Source organism: Hibiscus syriacus, unplaced genomic scaffold, assembly GCF_006381635.1.
Source record: "Hibiscus syriacus cultivar Baekdansim isolate YM2019G1 unplaced genomic scaffold, ASM638163v2 tig00112206_pilon, whole genome shotgun sequence".
In the NCBI taxonomy this organism is placed as follows: domain Eukaryota; kingdom Viridiplantae; phylum Streptophyta; class Magnoliopsida; order Malvales; family Malvaceae; genus Hibiscus; species Hibiscus syriacus.
In genome coordinates this window covers 486,428-503,981 of record NW_024063267.1, presented here as the reverse complement: position 1 = coordinate 503,981, position 17,554 = coordinate 486,428, and the positions used below count along the sequence as shown (strand labels likewise).

The 17,554-nt window shown below is 34.7% G+C and overlaps 1 protein-coding gene across 1 annotated transcript; it reads left to right on the top strand.

Annotated features, from left to right (window-relative positions):
• Positions 1–8,815: 8,815 nt before the first annotated feature.
• On the top strand, positions 8,816–17,421 carry LOC120175373 (la-related protein 6C-like). Its single transcript, XM_039182003.1, has 11 exons — positions 8,816–9,311; positions 9,462–9,543; positions 9,673–9,767; positions 9,885–9,956; positions 10,039–10,118; positions 10,219–10,297; positions 10,399–10,446; positions 10,560–10,628; positions 10,711–10,836; positions 10,921–11,162; positions 17,392–17,421. The coding sequence occupies exons 1-10, from the start codon at positions 8,856–8,858 to the stop codon at positions 11,152–11,154; spliced, it is 1,341 nt and encodes a 446-aa protein (XP_039037934.1). The 5' UTR covers positions 8,816–8,855; the 3' UTR covers positions 11,155–11,162; positions 17,392–17,421.
• Positions 17,422–17,554: the final 133 nt, after the last annotated feature.

The window sequence follows — 17,554 nt, the reverse complement described above, 5'->3', positions numbered from 1 at the left end:
CAATCTGACATATTTTGTCAGAAAAGAAGATTTTAGCATATTCATTACTAGAAATCGAAACATGTGCTAAAGGTGAATGTATATCATAATACTTCGTCGAAGCATTTTGAGAAGCCGGTCATAAAAACCTTATGCAAGGCAAAAATCGGGTGACATAAAGATGTAAATTCTCTGCAGCTACAATTTTCAACACCAGTCTGATTGTGGACAGTTTTACGACTGGAGAGAAAATTTCATTGTAGTCAATACCTTCTTTTTGTTGAAAACCTTTGACAACCAATCTTGCTTTATAGCGTTTTCTCCCATCATGCTCTTCTTTGATCCTGTAAATCCACTTGTTGTGGAGCGCTTTCTTGCCTGGTGGTAATTCAGCTAATTCCCACGTCTGATTTGACATAAGCGAGTCCATCTCATCTTTCATGGAAGACTCCCACTTGACTGAATCCTCCACTTGCATTGCTTCATCATAGCACTCTGGTTCACCATTGTCAGACAGCAACAAGTAGTGCAAAGAAGGAGAATATCGTTGGGTTGGTTTAGGAATTCTGGAGGAGCGTCTTAGTTCCGGTGTGCCTGGTTCTTCTTGAACTGCTTCAGGACTGATCTGAACATCGTTTCCAGAAATCTCCTCGAACTCAGCAAATTCCTTTGTTTCAGCTTCGATGTTTGAGCTACTTGATTCTATGGTTGATCTGTCTTTGTACATCACATTCTCATTGAAAATGACATCTCTGCTTCTGATAATCTTCCGATTTTCGTAGTCCCAAAACCGGTAACCGAACTCATCATCACCATTTGTTGGACTTGGCATCAAGTTTACTTCTTTCAGCAGAGTTTATGTGTACATAAGAAATACAACCAAACACTCTTAAATGTGAAACGTTTATTTCTTTCTTGCTCCAAACTTCCTCTGGTATTCTGCCATCCAAAGGAACTGAGGGCCCACGGTTGATCAAGTAAGCTGCAGTGTTGATAGCTTCAGCCCATAGAAATTTGGGCAATCCGGCATGTATCCTCATGCTTCTGGCACGTTCATTCAGAGTTCTGTTCATGCGCTCTACTACGTCATTCTGCTGCGGTATCATGAGAACTGTTGTCTCCATCTTGATCCCATTATTTGCGCAGAAATCTCTGAATCTACGATTTCTGTACTCTCATCCATTGTCAGACTTCAACCGCTTGACTTTTAGACCAGTCTCATTTTCCACCATGGCCTTCTATTTTCTGAAGGTATCAAAGACTTCTGATTTCTTCTTCAGAAAATAAACCCACACCTTCCTTGTAGAATCATCGATGAATGTGACATAATATAATGAGCCTGCAAGAGATGGAACTAGAGATGGTCCCCATACATCAGTATGAACCAACTCTAATTTTTCAGCCTTGGGTGTCTTACCAATCTTTGCAAAGCTGACTTTCTTTTGTTTTCCAAAGATGCAATCCTCGCATAGTCCGACATCTACATTCTTTAGATCCGACAACTTTCCCTTTGACAAAAGTGTCTTCATCCCTTTCTCGCTCATATGGCCAAGCCTTTGGTGCCATAGGTTTGATTTTCCATCAGCATCTGCTACTGCAATGATATTCTCTAAATTTGAGGTTATATAGAAAGTACCAATTTTCTTACCACGAGCAATGACGAGTGCTCCTTTGGTAATCTTTCATTCACAGCCTGAAAAAGTTGTGCTAAATCATTCACCATCAAGCTGTCCTACAAAAATCAAATTTCTTTTGAGGCCAGGAATATGTCTCACTTCTTTCAGCGTCCAGGTGGTCTGGTTTGGCAACTTTAATCGGATGTCTCCTTTTCCGACGATCTTCAAGGTTTCATCATCGGCTAGATGAACCTTCCCAAAATCACAACTGACATAGTTTTCCATGATTTCTCGGCATGGGGTGAAGTGGAAAGATGCCCCTGAATCCAAGATTCATGATTCAATCGGACTGTTGACGCTTAGAATCATGGCATCACCTGTCTCCTCTATCACGTTGGCAGAATCATGTGCGCCGGTATTTTTCTTCGGTGCTCGACAATCTCTTTTAAAATGACCCTTCTTGCCACAATTATAACAGGTAAAATATTTCTTTCCCGTTCTGGATTTTCCCCGTCTGGATTTCGATCTGCCATGATTTGAATTTCTTTCTGAAGTTCTCCCTCTGGACTCCGTGTGCAAGGCTGAGGAGGTTGATGCTTCATCCGATTCTCTCCGTCGAATTTCTTCGCTCAGCACCAGATCCCGAACATCGTCGAATTTTAATTTATTGTTTCCCGACGAGCTGCTGACTGCTGTAACAGTAGCATTCTAACTGTCTGATAGAAATGATAAGAGAATTAAAGCTCGATCTTCATCATCGAATTCAATTTCCACTGAACTCAACTGGGTTGTGATTGTGTTGAGTTCATTTAGGTGTTGTGCCATCGATGCCCCATCTGTCATCCGCAAATTGAATAATCGCCTCATCAAATGAACTTTGTTTGAGGCCGATGGCTTCTCATACATACTGGAGAGAGCCGCCATAAGATCCGCCGTGGTCTTTTCCTTTGCTATGTTGAAAGCAACATTACGGGATAATGTCAGTCGGATAACTCCGATGGCTTGTCTGTCGAGAAGAGCCCAGTCTTCATTTTTCATGCCATCTGGTTGTTTTCCTGAGAGAGGTTAATATAGATTTTTCTGGTACAGAAAATCTTCAATTTGCATCTTCCAAAAGCCAAAGTGTGCACCATTGAACTTTTCAATTTTCACCTTCCCTTCGTCTGCAGCCATCGCTCTCACTCGAATATGGCTTTGTTTGGATTATTTCCGACAATTCTTGCGAACCACCGTATATTAGAACACCTCCGTCGACAAATTCGTATCGCCGACAAAATTTTTACTATTCCCGAAATTTACTATTCACGTGAATAGTAATGAATAGTAACCTCGCAAAAAATTGACAAAATTCACAACCAAAAGCTCTGATTACTAGTTGTTGGGAAATAAATCAAGTACGAATAATTTTCCTATAACCAGATTAGTAAGAATGCGAAATAAAAACGGAAAAATAATACCCGAAAATTGATAACGGAGTTTAACCAATTGTGCTTACGTCTTCGGACTGCTGCAGATCTTTTACTAAGAGAGAAAATTTACAGGTGTTTATAAAACACTCATTACTCACAAGAAACTCTCTAGTATTGGGAGAAAGAAATGATTTGAGATTTTGGGATGATTTTAGAGTATTTATAGTTGAAACTTAGGGACCAATCTTTGTAAATACCCTAAAGTCCAATGACTAAAAATGATTTTCCCATTGCTTAAATTCAAAAATAATGGGTTGCCTAACTTTGAAAAATTAGCAGCTATCATTTAGCCACCTTTGAAATCATATAGCCACCAAAAGCCATCTAGAAGCCATGCATTTTTCAACAAATCAAGACTATGAAGTTGCATGCTTTGCAAACACCCTTTGATGCGCTAAACAAATAATATTAGTTACCGAACCGAACAGTAAAATTCAAACTCTACCATGGCACAAGCAAATGATAATAGGCATATCTTGTACCTTGGAATACCCGAAGTCACAAATCTTCAAGTGAGGAGCTGGACTCCCATCGAGTAACGTGTTCTCCAATTTCAAGTCTCGATGGCATACTTGCTGCTGATAGAAAATCAGCAAAAACGGATCTCAGCCGAGTCACAACTTGAATTATCTTTCAGATGAGTACAGGGAACAAAAAGAATGTTTCTCATCATCGCATGACAGTAACTGACTCCCGATATAAGCTGTTGAAAGAAGAAGCGTGCCTGAAAACATACCTAGATGCATAAAAGAAAATTCCAGATCACTAACCCTAAAGGAACAAATATGGGGTGGATCTGGTAGTAACCTCATCCTCACTGAACCGGCCGGCATTACATATCCGCTCGAAAAGCTCTCATCCGGATGCATATTCCATTACAATGGCCAGATGTGTCTGACGATATTCGGATGCCTTAGCGTCCTGTGGTTGATGATTTCCCTTTGAACGTTTTCGTCTATCTGTTGCACATAACTCAAGAAGAGGAAACGAAACACAAAGTCAAACTGATAAATTCTTCACAGACACGCTTTGCAACTTCATAATTAAGCATGATAACGATAATCAACTAGAGCTCATCGAGTTCGATACATGCCAAACCAAATGCATTTCCAAATTCAATACCATTTATGTGATAAAATCTAATGTATGAATCAAGAAACTGAAATTTGCAGCAACAAAATTCTTCATAGACAAACTTTGCAGCTTCATAATTAAACACGATAACGATAATCAACTAGAGCTCATCGAGTTCGATACATGCCGTCCCAAATGAATTTCTAAATTCAATACCATTTACGTAACAAAATCTAAACTATGAATCAAGAAATTGAAATTTGCAGCAACAAATTGAACTTCATTGAAGACAAACTCAAAGACCAGAATTAGCAATAAACTCAAAGATCACCAAATTACAATCCATTCAAGCTCAACCACCAAATCCATAAACATGAAAAGAAACTGAAATTTGCAGCTACGAATTGAGCTTCATTAAAGACAAAGTCAAAGGCCAGAATTAGCAATAAACTCAAAGATCACAGAATCCTTCACCAAATTACAATCCATTCGAGCTCAACCACCAAATCCATAAACATGAAAAAGAAAATCACTGAAATTTTAGAGGAAACTAACCTTATCACCTCTCTCGATGTACTTAACAGCAACAAGCACATCAGTCTGCTTCTCTCATCAGCCGAGCCACCCCAAAGTTCCCAGAACCGATATCTCTAACCAGCTCATAACGATCGGCCGATCGCTGTCATGCATGATCGGCATATCCATCCCTGGTCCCACTGTTACTGCTTCTCGATTCATTTCTCTCTACTCAAAACAAACCTTAAATTTCCACACACAAAAAAAAGCTTTCACATTATCATATCGCGGTTTCAGAGGAAACCCAGTTCGAGATCAAGCTAGCCGGTGATGTTGATGGAGGGTGACGTGGCATAACAGCAACCGTTTGATGAGTTTCCTTTTTTTTTTAAAGAAAAATAAAAAAAAAAGGCCTTTGGTTATGTTTTGGTTAGTGATGAAATGAGATTTTGTCCGTGAAATCTGCACCCACTTGAACTGATCTCAGAAAGAAAGAGAAACACATGTGAGAGCTCGTGAAATATGCGGCTTTTTCTTCCCCCTTCAATTGCGAATCCCAGACTTTCTTTCTTTTTTTATGATAAAGCTATAATCTTTTTTTATAATAAAGCTATAATCTTTTTTATCTCTCTCTCCTCTTAAAGAAAAATACTGACATTTTAAAGGGTTGGGTTCTTCTGTTAATCCAGAAACTGAGATGAAGTGTGATATTGTGGAATTCTCAGTGGAAGGAAAGCTTCATGGACGATGATTGGTCTATGAATTCAGTGAAAAATAAGGAAATTTGTATAAATAGTCATCTTACTGTCTAATTTTTTTCTTTAGATCATTTTATCCCCCTGATATTTTAAAGTTTTGTTAAGAATAAAATGCATTGCATCAAAATCGTTATTTGACTAATGATTAATACATTGCGAATATGACATTTTCATATGCAACTAATTAATAATGTGATATGTATTATGTCATCTAAAATTATGATGTGACATATATCATATACATATATCAATCAGGTTACTCAAAATAATAATTTTATATATATTATCTCACTCATAATGATGACATAATACATCCCATATTAATAATTAATCACATATAAAAATATCACATTAGAAATATATGTTAATCATTAGTAAATTAATAGTTTTCATCTATTAGAATCTATTTTAACTATAAATTAAAATATCGAGAGGTAAAATAATTTTTTTAAAAAAATACAAGTCAAAATGAACATTTATATAAACGTTGAGAGAAAATTATATCATTATGCCAAAAAGTAGTAAAGAATAAAAAATGACATCAATATTCCGATTCTTTTAAGTAAAGGACAATTAGATTTTCCTTTTCATTTAAAGAGTTTGATAATCACAAAAATTTGATTTAATACTAAAATAAATGCCCAAATTATATTATTTTCTCGAATATGTGCCTAAATTGGTTTTTGATTTATCCAAGTGTCTAACGTTATAAACTTTACCCATTTAGGTGTTTGGGTCGTCAACGACGTTAATTTTTCTCGTTAAGTAACACGTGTCACAATTTGGTGATTTTAAAATTTATTTTAAAAAAAATATATATTAAAATATTATTATATTAAAAAAACTAATTTCTCTTAAATTATAAAATAGCCCCACAATCCCAAATCTTAACCTTAACCCATCCTCACCACCCTTTCTAGCCACGACAACTGCCGTCGATATAATCATTGCCATCCTCCTAATCATATGTCGTCGTAGTTGCCGCCAATTGATCGTCAGAATCGCGTGGGATTGTGATTTTCAACATAGGGTTTGCAAGGTATAAAACGTTGATTCGCCGTCGATCAGTCATGATTTCATAGGGGTTTTGGTTGCCGGAGGGAGAGGAGGTCGGGTGGAGCTTCGTCGATGGCAAAAATCGGCATGAAGGTTTTCAAAGTTTTGAGTTTATTTCAAAAATTTTATTTTTTTTAAAAAATATATATAATTTTATTTTTAAATTTTAAATAATTTTTTTTGAAATTATCAGATTGTGACATATGCCACTTAACAGGGAAATTAACATCGTTGACGGCCCAGACACCTAAAGTGGTAACATTTGTAACATTAAGCACTGGGATAAATAAAAAATAGTATAGACACTTATTTAGAAAAAATATATAGTTTTGACACTTATTTTGGTATTAAGCCTAAAATTTTTAATTTGGGTTGAATTTAAAACTTGGTTTTAACGTCAATTTATCTAATTTTCTAACGTAGCAATATTTTAACATCTAATTAAAAGGTAACATATGACATTAAATGTCATTAATATTCTAAAGTGTGAGTAACTTTATTTGATTAAATGATCAAATCACTTTTTTAGTTCTTCGCAAACATTAATACAATACAATTTAGGATAAATTATAGAGTATTGTTTTATTGAGTCCCTCAAATATTAAAAGTTATAAAATGGTCCCTTAACTATAGGATATTATTTTGTTGAGTCCAACGACTATTAAAAGTTACAAAATGGTCACTCAACTATTGATTGTGTTTCAAACTCATCATTTTCTAATTTGAGTTGGATCTTAATTTGCTAATTGATGTGATAAAATCTTATCTTAGAATCTCAAACGATTATCATACCTCAGTAACAAGTTAATGTCCAGCTCAAATTGTCATCAATTTTTTAACGAAAAATGACGAGTTTGAAACATAATGAATAGTATGATGACTATTTTGTACCTCTAAATAGTCAAGCGTCTCAACAAAGTAATTTCCTATAGTAGATGGATCATTTTGTAACTTTTAATAGTTGAGGGACTCAATAAAGGAGTGTCATGTTGTCAAGGGACCATTTGTGTACTTTACCCTAAAATTTAAGCATTTTAACTCTTTTATTAAATGAAAAATTACATTTTCACCCCTTTTAAAACTCCATTAAGTTTCGTTCTTATAGAAAACAAAATTTCATCTCTATAATTTCATAATTGTATCTAATAAAATTATGGCGGGTAAAGTACACTAGGGGGTCACTAAATTATGCATAAATATATTTTTGTCATTAAAAGTTATAAAATGGTCATTAAAATTTAAAGTAATTACACAATGGTCACCATGATTCGGTAAATTTAAAGACCATTTTAATTTTTTTGTTATATTTTAATGATTAGTTTATAGCAGTTGAATATATAATGATCATTTTTAAAGGGTAAACTATGCATTTAGTACCTAAACTATCTATTTTGATATGTTTTAGTATCTAAATTTTCAATTTTTCAAAACATACCTAACATTTATTTTCTTTTCATTTCAGTACTCCGCCGTTATGAACTTAACGCGTTTAGTACTTAAACTATTGGTTTTAGTCCATTTTAGTACCTAAACTTTCAAATTTTCAAAACTTGACGTTACATTTTGAATGAAATACTAAAATAAAACAAAAACTAAAGTTTTTAAACGGCATGATAGTAAAATGAAGTCAAAATTAAACTTTAGATATTTTTTGAAAAAAATTAAAAGTTAAGGTACTAAAACAAACCAAAACTAATAGTTTAGACACTAAATATGTAATTTAGACAAAATTTAATAAAAAAGATTTTTTTTTATTTAAATATAGTTTAGTAACCTCTAATGTAATTTACCCAATTTCTAGCCTAATCCAATGACAAGGGGATAATCTAAGAGCTTAGTACTTAAGGATGGATTGAGAGGGATGGGTGGGGTAGTCGCTAAAATTTTGAAGTTACTTTATATTTTAGATTTTTTCTATATATATTTTCTATTGAAAATATATTTTTATCAAGAAATTTTATAAGTTCAAATTTATCCCTTAAATTTTAAAAAGTTCAAATTAACCCTTAACATAAAATGCTGGGTCCCTGCCTATTAATACTCCTCTGCAAATATGTAAATGGAAAGCAAGAAAGGAAGAAGAGAAAAGAGAGGAAGTTAGTTAAAGAGGTGGCAAATCCCAAACCTTGAAACAAAACGGTCAAACCCCAAAAGCAACGGTCACGTGTAAGAACACTTCGTCCCTCTCTGCTCTGCTCTGCTCCGTCTATCTGGCCGCTAAATGTGGATTCAAAGCAATCAGTTAGCTAATCTTCAGGAGAAAAAAAGAACAGAACAAATCTTAAAGTTTCCAAAAACACACATTGAGGAAGACAACAGAGGGAACAGAAGATCACACTGGGTTGTCTTTTGGTTTTGGTTTTTGTAAGAGAGAAAGTTTAACAAAAATGGCGAATGCCCAACCCGAGGAGAAGCCTAAAGAAGAACCCCACGACATGTTTCAGATGAAAGATCATCAAGCCATTTCAATGGATTCTGCAAAGCCTACGACTAGTCGTAATAACCCCATTCCCTTGGCTGCTGCTGCAAAACAGACGATCAGTTGCAGTAGTGGGAGTGGTACTAGTGGGAGTAGCAACGGCACCGGAAACGGTGTGTCGTTCAAGTTCAATGCGCATGCACCCGAGTTTGTGCCGAAATCGCATACCCAAATGCCGATCTCCGGTTATTATTACCCTTGTTTCCATTACCTCGGTGGTGGTGCAGCTGCAGCCTCCGATTGGTTCTTTCTTGGTGAACAAGAGACTTCTAGTTATTTGAACTCTAACCCTAATCTCTCGGTCCCCAATTGTTCTTCCAAGAACGTTCTTACTGATGATCTACGTCAAATGATCATCAAGCAGGTCATCTTTGTTGGGTTTCTTCTCTTTTTTAATGCTTTATCATTATGAACCTTAAAACTTTTTGATATTTAACAATGACTCAATGTGGTTTTTGGTACAATCATGATGTGAAAATAGTGTGATCTGATCCTGATTGTGTGTATAAAACAGGTGGAATACCAGTTCAGCGACATGAGTCTGATCGCGAACGAATCGTTGTCGAAGCAAATCAGTAAAGATCCTGAAGGCTATGGTAAGAAAACTTACGAATCCATCATTCCTTCCATGAGCTAGTTTCGATCGAGTCGAATTAGTTGTTGAGTTGGTTATATAGTTCAGTACGTAATTCGATCTTCACTCATGAGTATTTGCCTTGCTTTAGTGCCTATATCTTTTATTGCTTCAACAAAGAAAATCAAGTCCCTCATCACCAACCACCAGTTGCTGGCCCAAGCACTTCGTTCCTCTTTAAAGCTCGTAAGCTCTTTAAGTTCAGTTGTTCTTGTTCAGTTGCAAAAGTAAAACTAATCTACAGCATTATCTTCATTTTGGGTTTTTTCTTTTGATCTTTGTTCTTTTGTTGTGCTTGGGAAGGTTGTGAGTGATGATGGTAAGAAAGTTCGTCGAAAACACCCCTTCACCGAGAAAGAACGAGAGCAAGTGCAGGTAGTTTATAGGAATTTCCTTAAGATTTGGCCACTTCTTTGTATGCTGCAGATTGCAATCTACCTTTTTCCTTGTTTTGCAGTCTCGTACCATCATCGTAGAGAATTTGCCTGAAGATCACTCTCATCAGAACCTTGACAAAATCTTTAATGTTGTCGGGAGGTTTGGTTTTCATCGCATTCAGTTTCGGTTTTGGTTCCTAGTTTGTAGTCATGTGTATGGAAGGGTCCTTTTGCAGCTGATTCTTAGTGTTTATATGCAGTGTGAAGAACATCCGAATATGTCATCCCCAAGAATGCAATTCTTCCCGATCGAAGAACGACTATTTCATGTCGAACAAGGTATGAAAGTTTAAATAAAACTTGTTTTCTTAGCTAAGCCGAGAGATTATTACACAATCTGCCTCATGGTTCCTTTTTTTCTCTGTTACTTGTTCATCAAGCTACATGCACTTGTGGAATACGAGTCGACAAGGATTGCTGAGAAGGCGGTATGTTAATGCAGTTTTATTGCTACAAGCCTACAACTCCTTGTGATTCAATTGTTTCGGTACTTCAAATTCCTCTTTTGCAATGCCATTCGAAGCTTACATATTCGACGCAGGTTGAGAAGCTAAATGATGAAAGGAATTGGAGAAAGGGGCTCCGAGTAAGGTTGCTGCTTAGACTCTCGGTATGTAGTGTCTTCTGCAATTCACAACTGATCTGTTTGCATGTTTCTGCTCTAATAGAAACCATTTACAACATAAATGCAGCCTAAATCCGTTCTGAAAACGAGAAAATCAGAATTCGATGGCATATTAGACGAAGATGATTCACCGCATGCTGAATACTCCGAAGGCTCTTCTCCACCAAACAATGCTGAATTATTCGAGAACAGTGTAAGCATCAATGTTGATTATCCATGTTCATCATACGGCTCCTTGAGTCACAAGCTGACCCGAAAAATTCCTGTCCTATGTTAGGCTGAAGATAGTGCAATGGGATCGAAAAAGGGATGGTCTAAGTTGCGTGGGAAACTTCGGGGTTGCGCCCAAAGCCTTGCCGGACGCGGCCTGCTTCCTGGATCTCCTCAACCCAGCAATGCAGTCCAATGCGAAGCATCGGTGAAACAGATGTTGAAGGGCCCGAGGATGCCGGACGGAACCCGGGGATTCACCATGGGACGAGGCAAGCCGATATGTTCACCATTGGAGTGATGATGATGGAATAGCTCTCTGCCTTTCTTATATTAACCAACTACTACTGAAAATAGCTCTGCATTTTCCTGAAAGCACCAAGAAAATGATCAAGTAGTTATGCATAGTTTAGGACAGCTTCATAACTATTTGATGGCGATTTCCTTCTGGCACACCATTTTTTTTTCTGGATTTTTGTTGAGTATTGCTATCGATTCATCAGCTTTTTCTGCTCTGAATCTTGTAATGTATCCGAATAATCCAATCGAATCGTTACATCTGTTTCTTTCATTCATTTTCAAAATCTGTATGCATAGGGTATTTCTTCCTTCAAGGTGGCTTCAGACCAAGGTAATTATATGTATTTAAGGTTGCTGTAAGTTACGGAAAACCGACATGACGTGTTAACTGTTGATTTGACACCATTCAATCACTCCAATATAAACAGTGACACCAACATATTGTATTCAAGATCTTCAAGATCCTTTATATCAAAAGCGAACTTTTCATTCCAAGACTATAAGGGACGATGGTTAGTAATAAACTTGAAGAGATTATTCTCCTTGACATCAAGGCGGTGTATACTGTGAACATTTGAACTTGTTGAGACTTTCAGATATGATGTTGCCAATTGCTTCTATATCTTGTAATCCATGGTTTCAGCATAATTACCATCTTTTTTTTCATATAACTTGCGTGCAGGTTGAATTTAACCCGACGAAGAAGATCCGGATATCGGCATCGGACCACTACTCGTCGACTTGGTATGAGAGTAGAGTGCTTGTTTTGTTACAAGATATGCTATTTCCTCCATGGATCAGTAGGAAGATAAACATGCTCTGTGTTTTTCACATTGGTGCCTTTTGTGGTGGATCGGCTCCCAGGTTCCCAAGATATGGTACATTGTATTTCGCTATTGATTTCGGCAGGTTGTATTGGATTCAAATGAATGTGAAAATAGCATAATTTAAAATTTTCTGATGTATTTCCCGTTCTTGGGACCATGCAAATACTCTTTGGGATCTTTAGTTGGACAAAAAACCATAATTAGATCTTTGTTCATGTGAGATGCATTTAAGCAAACATCTGGTGGGCTTAACAAAAACCTTGAACTTCCACGTAAAATTGGCAAAAAGACATCAGATGTCTCCGTGCTTCTTATAAAAACAATATGACCCTCGTATTATTTTTTCCTCAATGTGGTCTTCCAACTCAGGAAATAAGTCCAATGTGATCATTTGATCAACATTTTTCGTCGTTGGCCATTACAGTGCTGATGTGACAGTTCACGATGTTGACGTGATAGTCCATTATGTTGACATGGTAGTCCGTAGTTCACAATGGTTGATAACGTGACATATAACATAGTAGATGAGATAAATTGGTAACTCAAACATAGCATATGGATTGCCATGTTAGCACCGTGGACTGTCACGTCAACACCGTAACGGTCAAACGATGAAAAACATTGATCAAATGACTAGTATAACAAATACTAACCCTTTAGACTATTAAACCCTCAGTTTTTCAGTCCAATTTTTCTATCTTTAACGGTTATCACATTTTTCAATTTTTATTCTATATGTTGAATTGATTATTTGATTCAAACAATCATAATTTCATCAATTAGAGTTTGTGGCTTGGAACTTTGATTTCATGCTCTAACTCCTTGAGCATTACCAGCATGTACAAAGCTCAGAGACGAATGAATTGGGATAGGTTTGGACCACAAATCAACAAAGAAAAAGATAAAATATTTGGGACAAGAAAATCAATAAAAGACACTCCCTAAAGGACTACCCCAAGGATGCCGTAACTTTGAATCAATATTTGTGATTTCCACCCCCAATTACACCACAATTTAAGGATGGACAGATGGAGTAGGTAGGTAACAGTCTCCTGAAAATTCGTTTCTTAATATAAAATTCGTCCGTCTCAACTTGCTACAAACAACATATAATTAAAAAAATAGTTGTATTTTATAAGTTCGTTCACTCATCAAATTTTAGAAGTTTATCTCTCCTAACATATGAAATCATGTGTCTGGCTCAACCTACCATAAACGGCATGTACTAAATTTTTTTTTAACCATGTGATATATGTATATTGTATAGATTGATCTAAACTTGTCATGAAAAGAACAATTGGTTGTATTTTATAAGTTTGATCACTCATCAAATTTTAGAAGTTCATTCCTCCTAACACATGAAATCATGCGTCTGTCTCAACCTGCCACAAACGATGTACGATATGTACTAAAAATACTTTAATCATGTGATATATATCACATATATTGATCTAAACTTGTAATGGAAAAAGAGAAATGGTTGTATTTTATAAGTTCGTTCATTCATCAAATTTTAGTAATTTATCCCTCTTAACATATGAAATCATGCGTCTGGCTCAGCCTACCATAAACGACATGCACTAAAAACCCTTTTAACCATGTGATATATGTATATCCTATAGATTGATCTAAACTTGTCATAAAAAGGACAAATGGTTGTATTTTATAAATTCGATCACTCATCAAATTTTAGAAGTTCATTCCTCCTAACAAATGAAATTACATGTATGTTTGAATCTGTCACAAACGACATGTACAAAAAACTTTTTATCCATGTGATATATATGATATATATATATATATATCATAGATTGATCTGAACTTGTCATGAAAAAGAGAAATGGCTGTATCCTAAACGGCTGTTGCAGAATGTTTTAGGACCATTTGGAAGTTTGTTTGTACGTTAGTGTATTGCAGTTCTTAATTAGTGGTTAGCTTTCACTCATCTGGTCTCTGCAATGGATGTTTCGGATCTGATGTTGGGAGCATCCAAATTGGATAACGATGTGTCTGCAGGACCACGGCTCCAATGAGCTGTTCGGTTCAGCTTTCCAGGGGCTGTTTCGCTTGGCCCCCATAAAAGTAGAAATTCCCATGAATAATCGTTGTATCATCCCCACCACCACTCCCCACCCGAGTTCGTGATCGATGGATTCGAGTCGGGAGACATTTTCGAAGAAGATGAGATGAATTTGAATGATTCGAGTTCTCGTAAGATAAATTCGAACTCGTGTCGTCTCTCTTTCATCTTCATCCTCTTTATTAGTTGAGAGTCCTTGATCTTCATCTTTGTAAGAACTCGAAATATTTGAACTCGTTCAATGAGACGATTTTATAATATCTATGATTTTATCGACTCAATATGATTAATATACTTAAATCGATAAATATTCAAGTAAAACATGAATTAAGGGTCATTATTTAGGGTTTTAAATTTAGGATTTTATGTTATGATATATAGTTTAAGATTTAGGGTTTTAAATTAGAATTTACAGTTTAGGATTTATAATTTATGACGGCGGTACAATTAAACAACTTCAAAAATTAAACTAATACGAAATACCATAAGAACGATGATCATCTTTAACCCTGAAAACATTTTATAAGAAAAAGGAATCAGATAAATGATGCATGATTTACGGGTGCATTATGCATCAGATGTACTCCCGTCTTAGATACGTGGGCGCCCCCAAAGTTGACATACATACACTAATGGCCATCATCATCCATCCATGGAGTTATAATTCATCACTAATGGCCATCATCATCCATCCATGGAGTTATAATTCATAAGACAATGACTGGTTGTATACTTATATGGTCATGCTTTTCTTCTTTTCTTTTATGTTCATCATCACTCATCCATGGTCCTACATGGTGTTTGTTGTTTCCAAATTTATAGAACCGAACGACCTTAATAATAAAGAAATTTTTGTTATTTCTTGAGATTTCGGATTCGAGCATTACGAATATCAAAAGTATGAGAATTAGCAGTAGAAATATCAGGAGTGTGAGAATTATCTTTTCGAGAAATATATCAACCGCTTTTAATTATTCATTTTTCTACTCGTTAGTTTTTGATCGAGATATATGAATTCATGAATCAATGTGTTTATATCGATCTTGTTCACGGACTAACTAAAATGTGTAACAACTTTATTTGTCTCTGTCATTTTATGAGTCTCTTCCTTTGTGTATGACATCTTTACTCCTTTTAGTAGCATCCGCTAATTCGAAATATTATTTTTTGATAAATTTAATTTTTTTATTAATTTAGAGTAAGTATAAAACATTATTTGTTTAAAAATAACTCATTATTTGATATTGAACACTCACATCCTGACATTCTTTGTATTCGAATCTAAGACTTTAAAAAAATAACAATAATTTTTTCACTAACGATGCTGTTTAGTTCGTATTTAAATAACGAAATATATATATATAAATAACGGAATTCATACCATCCATCACCATCCTCCATCGTGTGTGAATTCGTGGGTTCTTTCTTGATAAAAAAAACATGTATTATTATGTTTAATGTTATCTCATTCGTAACATTTTAGCTTCAACCGACAAATGTTAGGAAGATTGTAACAATTTAGGTTGCATCCAACCTAAAATATTATGATTTTTATCATATTTTTGGTTGAGGTCTAAGATCGTCGTTTTTTAACATTATATTAGATTATCGCACAACATAATTAAGACAAAATCAAATATTAAATAAAAGTCAAAAAGGCATCAAATGTCCCTATACTTTTGAAATAAATCAATATGGTCCTCGTATTATTTTTTTCTTTCAATGTGACCCTCCATCTAAGAAAATAAACCCAATGTGACCCTTTGATCAACGTTTTTCGTCGTTTGACCATTACGGTGTTGATGTGATAGTTCACGGTGCTAATGTGGCGGTCCATCTGTCATGTTTGAGTTACCAATTGAACTCATCTGTCATGTTATCCGTCACGCTATCAATCACTGCGGATTGTCACGTCAACATTGTGGACCGTCACATCAGTGTTGTGTACTGCCCCGTCAACATCGTAAGGGTCAAATGACGAAAAATGTTGGTCAAATGGCCACATTTGATTTGTTTTCTGAGTTGGAGGGCTATATTGAGAGAAAAATAATACGATGATTACATTGGTCCCCCAAAATACGGGACTTCTAATTCCTTTTTACCTAAATAAAATAAAATAAAATAAGATCGAAATGGAATTGGAAACGAACAAAAATCATCTTACATGTCCCTAATCATGAGCCAACCCAACTTATAAAAATACATTTAAGTAAAATAAGTTGGTGCATGTAAATGGGACCAAATATGGAGGAGAGAACATATATCTTTAATCAAATGCTTTCATAGTTTTCTCCTTTAATTATCAAAAAACATATTGATGAAAAATATAAAAGCTGTTCACAATGATGGTATAGTTGTTGATTCATTGTTCATACACTAATTAGGTCATTTTTAATTTTATTTTCTCGGATTTTAAACTTTTAATTTTATCTTATATAAGAGGGTAAAGTACACAAGTAGTCCCCGACTATAGGATACTACTTTATGAAGTTTCTCGACTATTAAAAGATACAAGAAGATCCTCCGACTATAGAGCGTTGTTTTGTTGACCCCCTTGACTATTAAAAGTTACAAAATAATCATCTAACTATTCATTATGTTCCAAACTCATCCTTTTTCCTTAAGAAATTGACGGCATTTCAAGCTGACCGTTAACCTGATGACTGTGATATGATAAAATTTGATCCTAAAATCTAAAACGACTATCATATTTCAGTCATCATGTTAACGTCCAACTTAGACAACTGACAATTTTTAATAGAAAATGATGAGTTTGGAATATAATGAATAGTTAGGTGACCATTTTATAACTTTTAATAGTCGAGGGACTTAATAAAGCATTATCCAATAGTTGGGGTACCATTTGCATACTTTACCCTAAACAATAATAATAAAATATGTATTTTCGTTATTTAATTTGATAATTGTTCGTTTATGTAATTTTTTTTTTATTAAACTAAGAAGATCACAAAATAGTATATGTTTTAAGTACTCTAAATTATTTGACAATAAACACTCAATCACCCTGCTATAGTCATCGGTGCTCGAACCCGTGATCTTTAAGTACAACAACGATTCTTTTAACCACCAAGGTAAATTGATTTGTGCACGTTTATGTAATCTAGTTGTATTATTTTTATATTGTTTGAAACATGAAAGAAATTTTAAATTTTGAAAAGTATAAAAACTAAAATGGATTAAATTAGAATATATGGACTAAATCTATAACTAAGAATATAATATAACTTTTTAAAATATATTCTTATAAACATATTAGTTTTGCCATTAAATCCATTGAACCTATATATATTGTTCCTAACAAAATACAAAAATATTGAAATTTATAATTAAAAATTGATTTAGAGATATGAATTTAAATTTAAAATGATTATAAGATTAACGAATTAATAATAACTATTTAATATTCTAATAGAGAATTAATTAATATTTAATTTGTCAACGTTGATGCTTTCATACTTGATAATTAATTATTT